The sequence below is a fragment of the Trichoplax adhaerens genome, genomic scaffold, assembly GCF_000150275.1.
Source record: "Trichoplax adhaerens TRIADscaffold_9 genomic scaffold, whole genome shotgun sequence".
Taxonomy (NCBI): Eukaryota; Metazoa; Placozoa; class Uniplacotomia; order Trichoplacea; family Trichoplacidae; genus Trichoplax; species Trichoplax adhaerens.
In genome coordinates, this window is record NW_002060951.1 from 424891 (window position 1) to 438811 (window position 13921).

General features: G+C 34.0%; 3 protein-coding genes across 3 annotated transcripts; 2 read left to right on the top strand and 1 right to left on the bottom strand.

Annotated features, from left to right (window-relative positions):
• Nucleotides 1-728: 728 nt before the first annotated feature.
• TRIADDRAFT_58838 (uncharacterized protein) lies at nt 729-3689 on the top strand (the record flags this gene model as incomplete). The annotated part of the gene is made up of 8 exons (XM_002114847.1): nt 729-836; nt 1127-1274; nt 1406-1504; nt 1611-1773; nt 2123-2198; nt 2378-2588; nt 2708-2799; nt 3591-3689. 8 exons carry the CDS (start codon nt 729-731, stop codon nt 3687-3689), a joined length of 996 nt encoding a protein of 331 aa, XP_002114883.1.
• A 1140-nt stretch (nt 3690-4829) lies between these two features.
• Nucleotides 4830-9084, top strand: TRIADDRAFT_58839 (uncharacterized protein; the record flags this gene model as incomplete). The annotated part of the gene is made up of 13 exons (XM_002114848.1): nt 4830-4869; nt 5661-5692; nt 6125-6199; nt 6674-6704; nt 6995-7036; nt 7446-7529; nt 7705-7751; nt 7845-8075; nt 8177-8261; nt 8384-8499; nt 8578-8698; nt 8791-8930; nt 9019-9084. The coding sequence occupies 13 exons, from the start codon at nt 4830-4832 to the stop codon at nt 9082-9084; spliced, it is 1110 nt and encodes a 369-aa protein (XP_002114884.1).
• Nucleotides 9085-10221: 1137 nt separating this feature from the next.
• TRIADDRAFT_50623 (uncharacterized protein) lies at nt 10222-12758 on the bottom strand (the record flags this gene model as incomplete). Its single annotated transcript, XM_002115030.1, has 8 exons — nt 10222-10381; nt 10464-10642; nt 10989-11186; nt 11351-11471; nt 11656-11660; nt 11702-11965; nt 12088-12206; nt 12332-12758. The coding sequence occupies 8 exons, from the start codon at nt 12756-12758 to the stop codon at nt 10222-10224; spliced, it is 1473 nt and encodes a 490-aa protein (XP_002115066.1).
• Between the last annotated feature and the right edge of the window lie 1163 nt (nt 12759-13921).

Sequence of the window (13921 nt, forward strand, 5' to 3'; positions counted from 1 at the left end):
ACCACTAGGAAGCCTAGTGGACTATGCTACTATGCAAATGATGCTTCCACCTTGAATACACTGAAGTTGCTGCGGACTTTACTTTTGCGTTTTGGCATCGTTTGCAGATCTCTAGCTCGAGCTATACCTAGTTGCATCGAAAGTGATTGAAAACCGATCCAACAACAGTGGTGCATGCGACTTTAAATAAATAAATTTGGTAACGGCTGGCATTTACTGGTTTCTTTCGTTGTTGCCACTCCAAGATGCTAACACAACCCAGCATTTATTTCTATTAGCAGTCTCTGTACGTTACTCATAAATCTGGCTGTTATTGCTGGCCATCCATCTGGGTGGCTAATTAGCCATAAGAAAGCCGTTGATGATGCATTTGCGTTGCATACAGTTTTAGCGTATGATTCGCAACAAAATGTATGCACTGATATAGGCAAATATTCCTATCTGGATATTCTGTTTGATTTACGGAAACCTCGCATTCCTGCCAATAGAAACTTGGGTAGTGACCCTACAATACCAAAGGTACAGTTCTTTTTTTATGGTGTCTTGCTGAAACTGTACTGTATGATTGCTTAATAGCACTTTATGCTATTATTAATCGTAAATACTAGTAGAACTCTCGCTCGTGATACTTTACGTACTGTACTAGTACTTTTACTTTACATCATCTCGTGTGCAGTGTATGTATATAATTTTCATAAAAATATAATAAATACTGTCATTAATTACTAATGATTACGGAATTATTGTCTTATTATTCTTTATACAAGAAAAAGAAACGTAAGAGGAAGGCACCTGTAAACATTGGAGAGCTTCAACAGCTACAGTATCATAAGAAGGTATGAAATATGCGTTATAGAATATGGACTGTTTAGCTTAATATATGACGTAAGCCATTAATTTAATGTGAATCTGTGCTAGGCAAGTTTTGCTCTAAAATTTAAAAGTTTATTCTATTTTTTGATTACTTATTGATAAAGGCGATAATTACTCTACCAAATCGTGTAGTTAGCCGTGAATTGATTATTTCTTAGCCGCTTAACTAAATTGTGGCGTGTGCTTTCAAGAATTCAGCGACAATTATAGCATAAGTGTAAAACTTATAATTATTACTGTATTTATTTTATAGGTTAGGAATTGCATCGTTGCGAGCTATCGACAAATATTGGATTCTAGTTTAATAACCGGTTATTTTCTGGAAGGTGGAAATATGCGTAATAATACTGAATCTTTCAACTCTGAGGGGGAGTTACAACAACATACACTTTTACCATCAGGTATAACCACAATATTCGTTGCCATTTATTGCGTGTTTAGTATTCGCCTAAATCGGTTGAGATGCGCTAGACTACTCAGTTTTTTTTAATTGTTGTATATTAAAATAAGCAGATACTTTCAATATTTGTAGAGGGATCTTCATGCCTATTATCACAATTATGCAGCTTATCGAAAATTACTACTAATGTTGACGATTGCAATCCTTTCTTAGTAACTGAGAAAAATATTTGTAAGTTTCTTAAACTGATATAAGAGATCATATAAGGTGTAAGATTGCATGTTATTAGCTATGTTTAGCTTGATATTATTTATTTTTCTTACTATTTCTATTTTAGGCAAAATTTCAAACCCGAATTTTTATGCGTTTAATCGGCTAATTAAGAATACTCTCCTTCAGCCGATTGCCATTGAAGTAGCCGGTGGAAAATACTTTGTACCGCCGAAAAGCAAATTTGTAATGTCAGATATTTCTTGTCTGGATGCTTTACTGAAAGGCAAGTATATGACTATAGCTACTGTATTTATCACTTGTTACTGTTACCAAGACTTTGTAAGTATAAATGTAAGTACTGCCAGTACTGCTATTGCTATATGATGTAGAAATAGCTTATGTATGTTACTTCTCAGTATAGGATTTGTTTACTTTAATCGTCATGCTTCGTTCCTTTAGCAAAGCCTAAAGATGGTTATGACTTGATAGTAATCGATCCTCCTTGGGAAAATAAGTCAGCTAAGAGAGGCAGTCAGTATGTAGCGTGATGTGATCAAAATTACAACTTTAACTAAGTGTGATTTGAAAGCAAAGAATTGCTTGCTGTTAACTACCTTAAAATGACTATGTTTATAGATATCATTGGTTAACGACCGATCAGTTACTTCAGTTACCCATCACAGAATTACTGGCCAGACATGGACTTGTCGTGGTATGGATTACTAACAAACAGAAATTGTTAAGGGATGTCAGAGATGTATTGTTTCGAGAATGGAAATTAATTGAAATAGGAGAATGGCATTGGATTAAGGCATGAAGGATAAGAATTCTGCGCTTTAAATTAGAAAGTAAAATTATAAAAATGCTTACTTTCTTATTTTTTTCTGTTAGCTGACAACTGGCGGTGAATTTGTATATGATCTCGACTCTAGTCACAAGAAACCATATGAAATTTTGCTGATTGGGGTGAAATCAGGGCTATCTGAAGATCTCCCAAGTGCATGTAGTTCAGAGTTACCTGAAAGTATTGCCGCTTTTCCTAAACATAACGTTATTTGCAGTATCCCATCATTGGTTCATTCACATAAGCCTCCTCTTGATGGTAAATCGATCGGTTTAATTTATACTATTACTAGAAATTTCTAAACGAGTACAAGCTCGATTTTGGATGCCTTTCATATGATTAGTATCCATTTTAGATTTGAAAATATTTTACTGCAGGTATATTCGCTCGTTTTATCCGTGAACAACCTAACTGCTTGGAAATGTTTGCTAGGAGTTTGATTCCTCATTGGACAAGTTGGGGAAATGAGGTCTGTGATTCTAAAAAAATTTTATATTATTTAATGTGGCAAACGTTCTTGATTCGTCCTTAGAGCTAGTACCAACTTTTGTTAAGTTTTAGTTAGGCTGTATTGGTTGTAATAAAGTTTAAATTCTCTTGTAGGTCCTTAAATTGCAGAATTCAGTATACTTCAAGAAAATACTGTAGTTTTTCATTAGGAGAAGGCTGGATAGAATTATGTAACTACCAATAAGGATCCTTTCATTGAAATTGGACGAGGATTGTTTATTAATCTATATCTATCTGATCTGATACCTTACTGTAAATACTGTAGATTACTAAATTATTGATAATACCAAATTCTGCCCTCTTTTTAGCTTTCCAAGAAAGAATGATGAGTTGTGTAAAGTTATTAACACACTTGAATTGCTTATCAAGCGTTAAGAGATTCTTATGACTGTACTGTATATTATCCTGTTCTGCGTATGAGACATCACTGTACTTTTAAATCGCTTTTCTGATACTGTCATATCGTAATTTCGGTGGTACAGTGATTTACTACTGTAACTGTATCTTATTCTATGGCATGGGTCTACTGTATTGTGAACTTCTTGCTCTGTTGCGCTCGAGATGAAGAACAGTTAGTTTATGTACAACATATCTTCATTGGCTGATCGCTTCAAAAGTGATTCACGGAAGAAGATTGAAATCGATATACATTATTCAAGTGTAATAAACTGCGCAGTAATTTTCTGTGCATTGCTCTAGAAAGCAAATCAACTCTATCTTCATAATGATTTCGAAAATTTTTTTCTCCAGCAAATGGAAATTGCCAAACTCTATCTGATGCTAGAGTATAGTCAAGGAAAATTGACTGCATATCCTTGTGAATTATGGCGCATTTATTGGTATTTGTAGTTTGTACTGTAGTGAAATATTAAAACATTGCAACTGTCAAGAATTACTAGATACTTTGCCAGTAAGGTATCTAGTCCGCTGCAGAAGTACAGTGAGGTCAAACTTTCTTTTAAATGGTGTAAATCTGACTCTTTCAAAAGGAGAGTCTGTTGCAACTTTAAATTGCTATCCTAGCTCGCGCGGTTTGCTTTTGAGTTAGGATAAAATAGGGAAAAGCTCTTTTACACCTTTCTCTATCCCTTTCATAATGTGTCTTTAATGCAGTTAAAATATTATATTTGCTGTTAATATTAAAAAAAATAAATACTTGGTGTTTACGTCATCGTTTGAATGCTTAAGATTACTTAGGATTGTACACCTGTCGATTGTTTGCTTCAGTACTATACTGTACAGTACAGTACAGTACAGTGCTGTACTGTAGACTGTGTACTGTACACTGTACGGATTCGCGCCTGGCCATAGCAATCTGACGTTGCCCGCCGTTACTGTATTCCAGTAACTCATCCAGTACTACTAATGTGCTCATACATATAATATTGTATGATACTGAACTGTACAGTACATTACATGTGAAGCTGGGGTAGTGGAGGAGTCTAAGATTGTACCGTAGTCTGTCCGGCAGTAAATAAAAGCGCGACGCGCAAGCTAACAGTAGTAGTCTTACCATTGTACAGGAAAGGCAATTCCACTACTAATGTACTCATACATATCATACTGCATGATACTGAAGTGTACATTACATGTGAAGCTGGTATAGTGGAGGAGTCTAAGATTGTACCGTAGTCTGTCCGGCAGTAAATAAAAGCGCGACTCGCAAGCTACAGTAGTACAGTACAGTACAGGTAGTCTTACCATTGTACAGGAAAGGCAATCCCACTACTAATGTACTCATACATATCATATTGTATGATACTGAAGTGTACATTACATGTGAAGCTGGTATAGTGGAGGAGTCTAAGATTGTACCGTAGTCTGTCCGGCAGTAAATAAAAGCGCGACTCGCAAGCTACAGCAGTTAGTCTTACCATTGTACTGGAAAGGCAATTAAGGCAATTTGCTTCTTATTCATACACAGTGTGTTTATGTCCAGGAGCTATACGACGAGGCTCGCAATTGAAAGTAAAAAATTTCCTTGATAAAATGTCAGACGAGGTCGAGAAAGTAGAGGATAGAGCTGAAGGTATGTACTATATTAATGATGAAGATCGTTGCAGATTAGATTATTTAATGGCTTGGAATATTCACCGTAAGATTGTTCCAGATGTGTCTAGTGTGTACGCTAGCACTGCACCACATTACCATCTATGGAGTAGGTCGATAGATGGTAATCTCTTTTCAGCATATTAAATTAAAGCACAAACAACAGTGAAATTGATTGATTCTACACTAATATATCGTCTCAATTGGCATTGCTGATGCTACTGCTGTACTCTTTTATGACTATGAAAGAGTAAAAGATTCTAGAAAACCTCAATTTACCAATTAATGGACTGTAGTATGTATCTATTGTACTGGCTCTTTACTGCTTGGCTGTAAGATCAAAGCATTCGTCCTGTGTATAGTACAGCCGGAAAAATAGCGCTTCTAGCTTGGGTAGCAATGCTTTGAATCATAGAATATGCGTTTACATCTTGTCTGTCCAATAGTACCATTTCCTATTATTGAAAAGTTGTAGTAGTAGAATAAAATTCTATTCACTGAACTTGCATTGATAATGATATGTCCAGCGCGTTTCATTCCAGCCATTATACTGTATAAATTTATTGTAAATGGACAGCACGGTATAGTAGTTTACTACGTAATCCCTTGAAATGATGCGCTTTGTGACTACAGTTCCTACCTAAATGCTCGTTAAGCTGAGATCAAATATCATTTTCATGTTTCATTGTTTGGATGTACTATATAGTATACACAATTTATAAATACAAGGATATTTAAAAATATTCTCTAAAAATGTACTATCATTTTTAGTAGCGGAGTCGAATGAAGATCACGTCGGAAAGGTAAGAATCTCTGAATAAACACTTTGTTCAAAAATTATTCCCAACTAATTAATGCCTGATTTGGATGGTCAATTTTACTGGCGTAGCTGTATCATATATGCTTAAACTTACTATACATAAAAGGAAACTTGCATAGCAGTGATCGTTAGCTATACAATGAGTAATTTTTTCTTCATTTGCGAGAGACTGTACAGTATATCGTAAAGTTCTCAACCTTTCTCTTTCTCGTCATGCAACTCAACTTTAAAATTAGCGTATTCGATGAATTAGAACGTACTCGTACCTTCAACTATACACATAATAGTCCTTCATGTTAGTATACAAAAATTCGATAATTATATTATAATACTATTATAAATTTTAAATTTTTGTACTTTGTATGGATCTTCAGATATCTACGGGTAGGTGCTCTTTTTATGCACTATGCTCTAGTTACAGCATGATAGCAAACGATGTGCAGTATTAGCTTTGACTTTAACAATCCAACATTCTTACTATTGGACTGAAGTAAGTTAGTGATCGTTGACTAACTTTAAGTGGGAACGTACTGTATATCGCAGTCTTTAGACTTGTGAACCGTAAAACTTCATTTTACAAAGTTGCTGAAATACTGTATAATAAATTGAAGTAAATTTGTAATCCATAAGCTCATAGGATTCTGAGGATAACACAAATCAAATGGATAATTGTTTGACTGAGTATCGTTGTGCTACTATAGACTGTCTACAACATGAATATGTCAGTACTGTTATGATAATACTATCACGCCATACAATTGTAAATTTGTGCACAAATTCATGAAATAGTAATGCGAAGAAATTTCATGCCTACGATATAAATAGCCATTTACGGGATGTAGGAGTATACTCTTCTCACAGTGGTTAAGTTCAAAGTAATGTAAAATTTTGAGAAAAATTAATAAATTATTATCGTTTTAATTTAATTACCTACTTTTGCAAATGCGGACCAATATATATGCAGCGAAAACTTGAAGAAGAAGAAGAAGTAAAAGGTGCGACTAGTCTTAACAAATAGATAAACAAAGTAAAAATGTTTAACAACCAAATGGATCTTTGATTTGGTTGAGATATAATATTTACTTTCTAATAATAAGGTCGTGATCATTTTATAGAAAACAACCAAGAGACGGAAGGTCCTGTGATGTTTACTTCACAGAATACAGAATATTACAATTTTTTTTTATTAGACGTACTTAAGTGTTCACCATTTACGTGATAATGCCGAGTTATGGACGGCAATGCATTATTATTAATATTAATGCTATCTTTTTTGGATGTTTAGAATGTAAACGTAAGAAAACTTCGCCTGACGAAGGTGAAACTGGTAAGGATTTGATAATTACATCAGTGGTACACCATCATTTGCGTATTATCTTTTCTTAATCCTATAAAATATCTAATATCTTTAAATGCTTTAAATGTTATAAAAGAAAAAGAAGTTTCTGCGATAGGTATAAAATATTGACTATAGCTTGCTGACATATCATTATGACATGATTACATTAGAAATTTACGATTAAACTTTTATTAACGGAGTTAGCCTACTAGATAACAGTATTTGATGATAATGTTTTTAATTAATTTAGTAGCCTCTATTACATTAGTGATTTTATTTTTGCACCTATATTATCGTACTAAGTTAACATACTGCAGTAAATACTTTAAACATAATTTTCAACATTTCTGATCACACTTAACGGATACTGCTAAGTTTATCCTTATGCAAATCGTAGGATCTGATATGGCGAGTGGTTTCTTCGCTCCATCCCGACTAAAACCAGCAGCTATTCCTGTTATGCAATTTACTAACTTAACAAGTATATGCTAATGATGTTTTTGTAAACTTAAATTTATAATACTGTTGCTTATCAGTGATGTACTTTTACTCATTGCAGTTAGTAAAATTATATGAAAGTTTGCTTTAGTAATAAGCTTTATGCAACTGCACATTACTTCGTTACTACCTACTAATGTTGATAACTATTCTTGTAGGCGAATCATCCAGTTCCTTCGGTGGCTCTGCATGGAAAGAAGCATTGGTATGTTAAAAAATTTTACTAAATATGGATACAAATTTTATAAATTTACAATTATTATGTGTTTAATTATATAAGAAACTAATTTTATTGCAGAATATCAAGCAACCATTCTCATTCATGAGTTGCCATAGTGAGAGTGTGAAGAGTTCTAGCAGTAACCAGGATAATGATAATCTACCAACAAAGGGCGACAATTTTGCTTTAAACGGTGATGATATAACGAAAGAAAACATTTTTCAGAAGTTTCTAAAAAAAAATGATTCCCAAAATGCGAACTCAAAAAGCGAAACTAGTGAAAATAATCCATCGAAATCCGATACCAAAGTATGAGACGTAGGAATTAGAAAGTTATAGCGGCAAATGCATGATGTTGATATTATCCCAATTTACTTATATACAATAATGCATTGTTTACATCTATAAAGATTACGGAAGAATCAGACCCGGAAAAAACACAGAAAATTAGCACTGAAGTTCAAGAAAGTAGCAAAGACGATGCAGAAAAGAACGGTAACACATAGCTTCTTTTTGCATTACGTGCAAATGTTGAAGAAGAATCTGTCGAATTATTGTTATTTATTAGATACTGTACACTCTAACGTAGTAATGCTCGACTATGGTTGAATATGTAGAACCTAGCAGTTCCAGTTTTGAGAAATCTCTGCCAATTGGAAGTACGAAACTCGATAGAAAATATGAAGAAGTTCCAGTGGTCACTGGCGAAGAACACGAAACACAAATGATAGAGGTATTGGTCTTTACATATTGAAATTAGACTATGCTGTTGTCAGAAGTTTTTTTCACTTTTTTGTACTCTTATTATTAGATGCCTTGTCAATTATATAAGTTTGTACCATCTTCGAAAGTATGGCAAGAATGTGGCAGAGGAATTTTACATTTAAATGATTCAAAATCGCCAGATAATGAAGTATTGCAATCTCGAATAGGTACATTTTCTTATGAAAGATATAAGCTATTGCTACGAAAATGGTGGACCAATGTTAATTTCATTTGTTCTTAATGTACCCTTTTGTACTAGTTATTAGGGCTAACGCTACCCATCGAGTTATTCTTAATACAAAAGTATGGCCGAAGATGAAAGCTGAAAAAGCGAATAGTACATCACTACGTTTTACGGCATATGATATGAACTCTGAAGTTTGTATCTATTTAATTCAGGTAACACAGCATCAATAGTACCAGATACTGGAGTTATCAAAGTACACATAAATTATAATATACATTTTTTAAAATTTTGATTATTTAGTCTCGAAATTCGGATCTAATCAAACAACTGCAACAAGCCATCGATGTTCGCACTAGATCACTCTAATTCTATTTTAAGTATAGAGCTGAAAATATTTGTGGTATTTATGATCTCATGCATGAAAGACTTTGTACATTGCAGGAAAGTGCATACAGAAGGTGCACAAAATAGATGTAATGATATCGTTTAATGTAATTAAGCTTCCAATGTATCTAGGAAGGTTGAATTATCAATTTACACACGAGTATGTAGTAATTGTTACAAAAAGATTGAACGTTTAATAATGTATACTTTATGCGTATTTGTTGGTATGTACCTTCGTCTTCTTCTTTAGTTAAGTCAAGCGTAATGCCAGGTGGTAGCTGTAAATGCTCGGGCATTTTTTTGGATACTACAACCATAAAAGTACTAGTCATTAAATTTTCTTTATTTTAAAGTGATTTGATCGGGATTAGGATTATTTTTTGCAAATGTTATGCAAATTAGAGTACATAAACTAATTTCTAAATTCAAAGCCTTAAACGCATACAATAAATAAAATGGTAACGTGACTTATCCCGCGATTTTATCTTAATTATATAGTCTACAGTATCATTTTTCAATAATCAAGGTATCCCTTAAGTTTATATGGGGAATACGGCCTAAAATTTTGTAATATGGATCCTCACACTGACATTTACCAATATTCAATTACCAGTCAATAACTACTTAACAAAATGAATATTTATTTTACACTACAATTTTCCAAATGTCTAGGTAAGTCCAAACAATTCTAATAGCTATAGACCACTATTACAGGGGCGTGGTGAGCCCTCTAAAATGGTTGAATACTGTATGTTAAGCTATGGTGTTGCCTTAAATTATGCCTTTAAATTGTGAAGAAATGTACTTTAAATTTGGCTCGAAATTCCATGCAGACAGATCAGTACAACCTTGAGCTATTGGCTCTTGATATTTTTATTACATTTTATCGCAGTATTGAATAATTCTATTTCTTTCAAATTTCTAATACAAACTATCAGTCGCTGTTACATGTTCGTGAACTCCAACTATTTTACAAGTCACGTCGTAATACCGGTCTATAATAGCTGTTAAGCGAGTCAAATAAGAAAAGAAAGCAAATATTGGCATAACTGCATTAACAATAATTATATAATCGGGTTTACTTTAAATTATATTGGTATAACAGCAATATGATGATCTTCATGTATTTCTCGCTGCAAATGACACTTTATCGTATATTTCTGAAAAAGCATCTTTGCAGTTTGGAATGCTATCTCTTAACTTATTATACAACGTGTGATCAAACATCTTGTAAAATTCTTCTCTGGTCATGTACGAATCCGCATATAGCATTTGAAATCTGAGATAAATATTAGAATGCTTTAATTGAAGTTTACGGGACGAGCAAGTTTATTAAAATACAGTACTTTAAAAGATTTTACCCTTTAACACTCGTAACAAAATGTTCAATTCTTCGGATAGTTTCTTTTGCGACGAAATTTTCAACTTTAGGCTCACCGTAAGCTCCTATATCAACATACATTTCTTCCACCTTAGATGCCGGTTTGACGAATCCAGGAACTTTATATAATTTCATAGGACAAAGCCATAACGGATAATTCTGAAATAAAAATATATAATATACGAATACCAATGCGTTATAGCGAGTTATTTGCTTCCATCGGATTGCTGAGAGCTACTAGCTATCATTTGCTTTACCATATGTAAATGAGAGACTAAATAGTCAACTACAATGACTGAAGGTTTATTAATGTTAATATGTCAATTACTGTGCCAATTGTATAGTTCTGCCGTGTTAGAGCGATAGCAAGGCATTAACGTAACTATCAGTGTTTTCAGTTAGGCTTTGCTTAAAAATTTTAAGCCCTAACTGCGCCAAAGCTATCAATTAATTCTTAGTACTACAGTTTAATATATATATTTAGTATCAACACTAATTAACTTACTTGAAATTCTTTTTGAAATACGTCTAACGACTCGTTGAGACGTTGCATCGGCACAAGCATGTCTTGAACAATTTGGTGTTTCTCATACAGTTTTTTAATTGCTTCGGTTTGGGTTAATTTTAATAAAGAAATTTTTGGAGGTGTCATCCAACCAAAAAGATAGCGAAAAATTACGTTGTTACCAAATGGAATAATATCCTATAGAACATGTATATCGTAAACTAGTTAGAATACCTATCGTTGGTTAACTGCAATGAAATAAATTAAGCTAATTACTATGGCAAATTTAAAGTATCTCAACTACAGTCCTATACAAGAAGCTAACTGCTGATATCATCATGCCTGTATCTCCCAGAAAATACTACGACTGTGTCGATGATAATAATGTCGTAAAGGAATATATTCCGTCTTGGGCCCTCCGCGCAAAATATTTTCAACATATTTATAAAACCATGGTTTCCAATAATCGCCAATACGGTTAATCTACATATACAATGTTGCAAAGAATAGCTTATCTTTACAAAGTTTAAATATTATTAGCTATACCGAACACACAACCATTATATTTATAGAAAACTGTTGCTTATCTCATAAAATCAAGAATAATACAGTAGTCATATCTCATGGTTGGATAAGATAGCCTTGGTTCGACAGTAGATTGTAATACTGTAACTGAGATATATTAATAATTAATATGAATTGAGAATGCTCACTTTGTCTGGTTCTACATTGTCGGTCATGGTCCCAGTCATAATAACTGCCTCTTCAGAACTATACATCAACCCCTCCACAAAATCGTTAGTTTCATCATTGGATGCCTCTTCAAATAACTTTATGCTTTCACCGCGGCTATGACTAGGTTGATAATTCAGCTTGACATATTTCTTTGCAGGTACAATTTTGATTTCTGCGCTTACAAGAAAGCCTAGCGTTCCATACGACCAGGGTACAGCATAGAATAGATCAGAATTCTCCTTCTACAAGTGATTATATGCAAAGTGAGAATCTCTCTTACAGTATAAAGTGTAAGCTATTAACCTTTAAAGTAAAAGATATTATGTAGTATACAATATGTATCCTCACTCCTTATTTTGCATACCTCATTAGCAACGACCACACGACCATCACTAAGCACAAGCTCATACGATACACAAATATGTTGAAATAATCCATGAACATGAGAGGAACTTTCAACCCCAGTGCCCATAATCAGACCACCTGTTCAGGTATATCATTTAGCTCATGATTTGAAATGTGGCATGTAGTATGTAGCCTTTGCTACATACTTTTGTAATGTTGAAGTTGCAGTTATAGAGTGCTAATAAATATTTATCAGTGCTCACCTACTGTTAAATCATCGAGTTCAGGTAACACAGCCAAAGTCCAACCTAGAGGATTAAGCGTTGCGCTAATTTGCCCCATGGTAGCTAACGGTTCTACGGTGATAGTTTGACGTTTGGTGTCTATATTTAATATATCTACCAAATTTACTGCAATTTGATGAGATCTTTTCTTATATTGCCCAGGCCTTAAAGAAACATTCATCCAGCCAGGTCTAGCAGTACACATTTTCTTACGTGGTTGTGAGTTTTGCCATTGCTTAATCTGATTTTGGACATTTTCGACTCTCGATTGATGTTGTTTAGGAGCGCTTCTCATGGCAAAAATTATCTTGTTGCGAATAAAGAAATAGATATCGAAGAAGAAGGAAGCAGGCAGGAGGAATAGAATGACAAAAACATAGCGATACTTGATGACAAGATACTCCATGCCAAGCGATCTAAGATGAAGTACGAATCCAATCAACCCAACCGCAATTACGGCCGTTGTTAAATCGATAGGACTAGCGTCTAATAGATTCAATCAATGTAAGATTGATACAATAATTATAATTAATAGCTTAGAGATTATCAACAAGCAAAATGACAGAATTGCAATCACGTAAAAGTAATGGAAGAGATTGGGAAGAACACTGAGGAGGTTTTACTTTAACACCTCAAGCTACAACGAACATCAGATGGATGTTGAGGTGGGTACATGGTTCTAACAGTAGGTGGATTTGTATAGTATAAATCAATGACTCATACTGCATTTGACACCGGAAATGAAGGATATCTTGCCATCTTCTATCTTAAGTTGTATCATTGTTTTTATTTAGCTGAAAAATCTAGAGTATGCTACAGTAAAATAGCAGGAATAGTGTTAGTGTATTTACGAGTATTACACAAATTTAGTAGCACAGGAACTTCATGCATTGATGACGCATATGCGCAGAGTAAACTACTTTGATACTTGTAGGTTGCAGCGTTTTTTTTACATTGACCGGCATGGAAGGCTAGCAAAGTAATCTCTAATAATGCACAGTACATGCAGAGATGATACACAGTTTGCATAAACTAACTACTAGCCAGTAAGACGCGACGTCATAAAGCAAGGGATAAGCCGTGTTAACCTCCTGTGCCTAATGATTCATTTTCAAATTACCAATTATTTAATGTATGCGTATGTTATTCATGCAGAAATTGTTCGTTTGGCTTGTAATTGATTGATTTCAGCAGTTGAAAGCTAATCACTTTCAAATTATTCGAATAGCACAACATTATTAGAATATTAGCAGATAATGTGTTATTACCTAAGGTCATGGTGGTGTCGTCGATAAGTTTCTCTTGCTATAAATTAGATTGGATACAGCAATTTTGATATGGCAGAGCTAGCTATTTCGTAACCTATTAGACGGATTTGTAGCCGCCTGTTGACACTGCGCTGTCTGGATTTTTGATACCAGGCGTAGTAGTTACGGTAGTATCACGTGAAACGGCACACGGCCACGGGCATACAGTACGATACTGTACTTGCGTATACCGTAATGCAAAACGGATACCGTGCGTGCTATACTGTACTGTACTGTACAGTGTACAGTGTACAGTACAGTG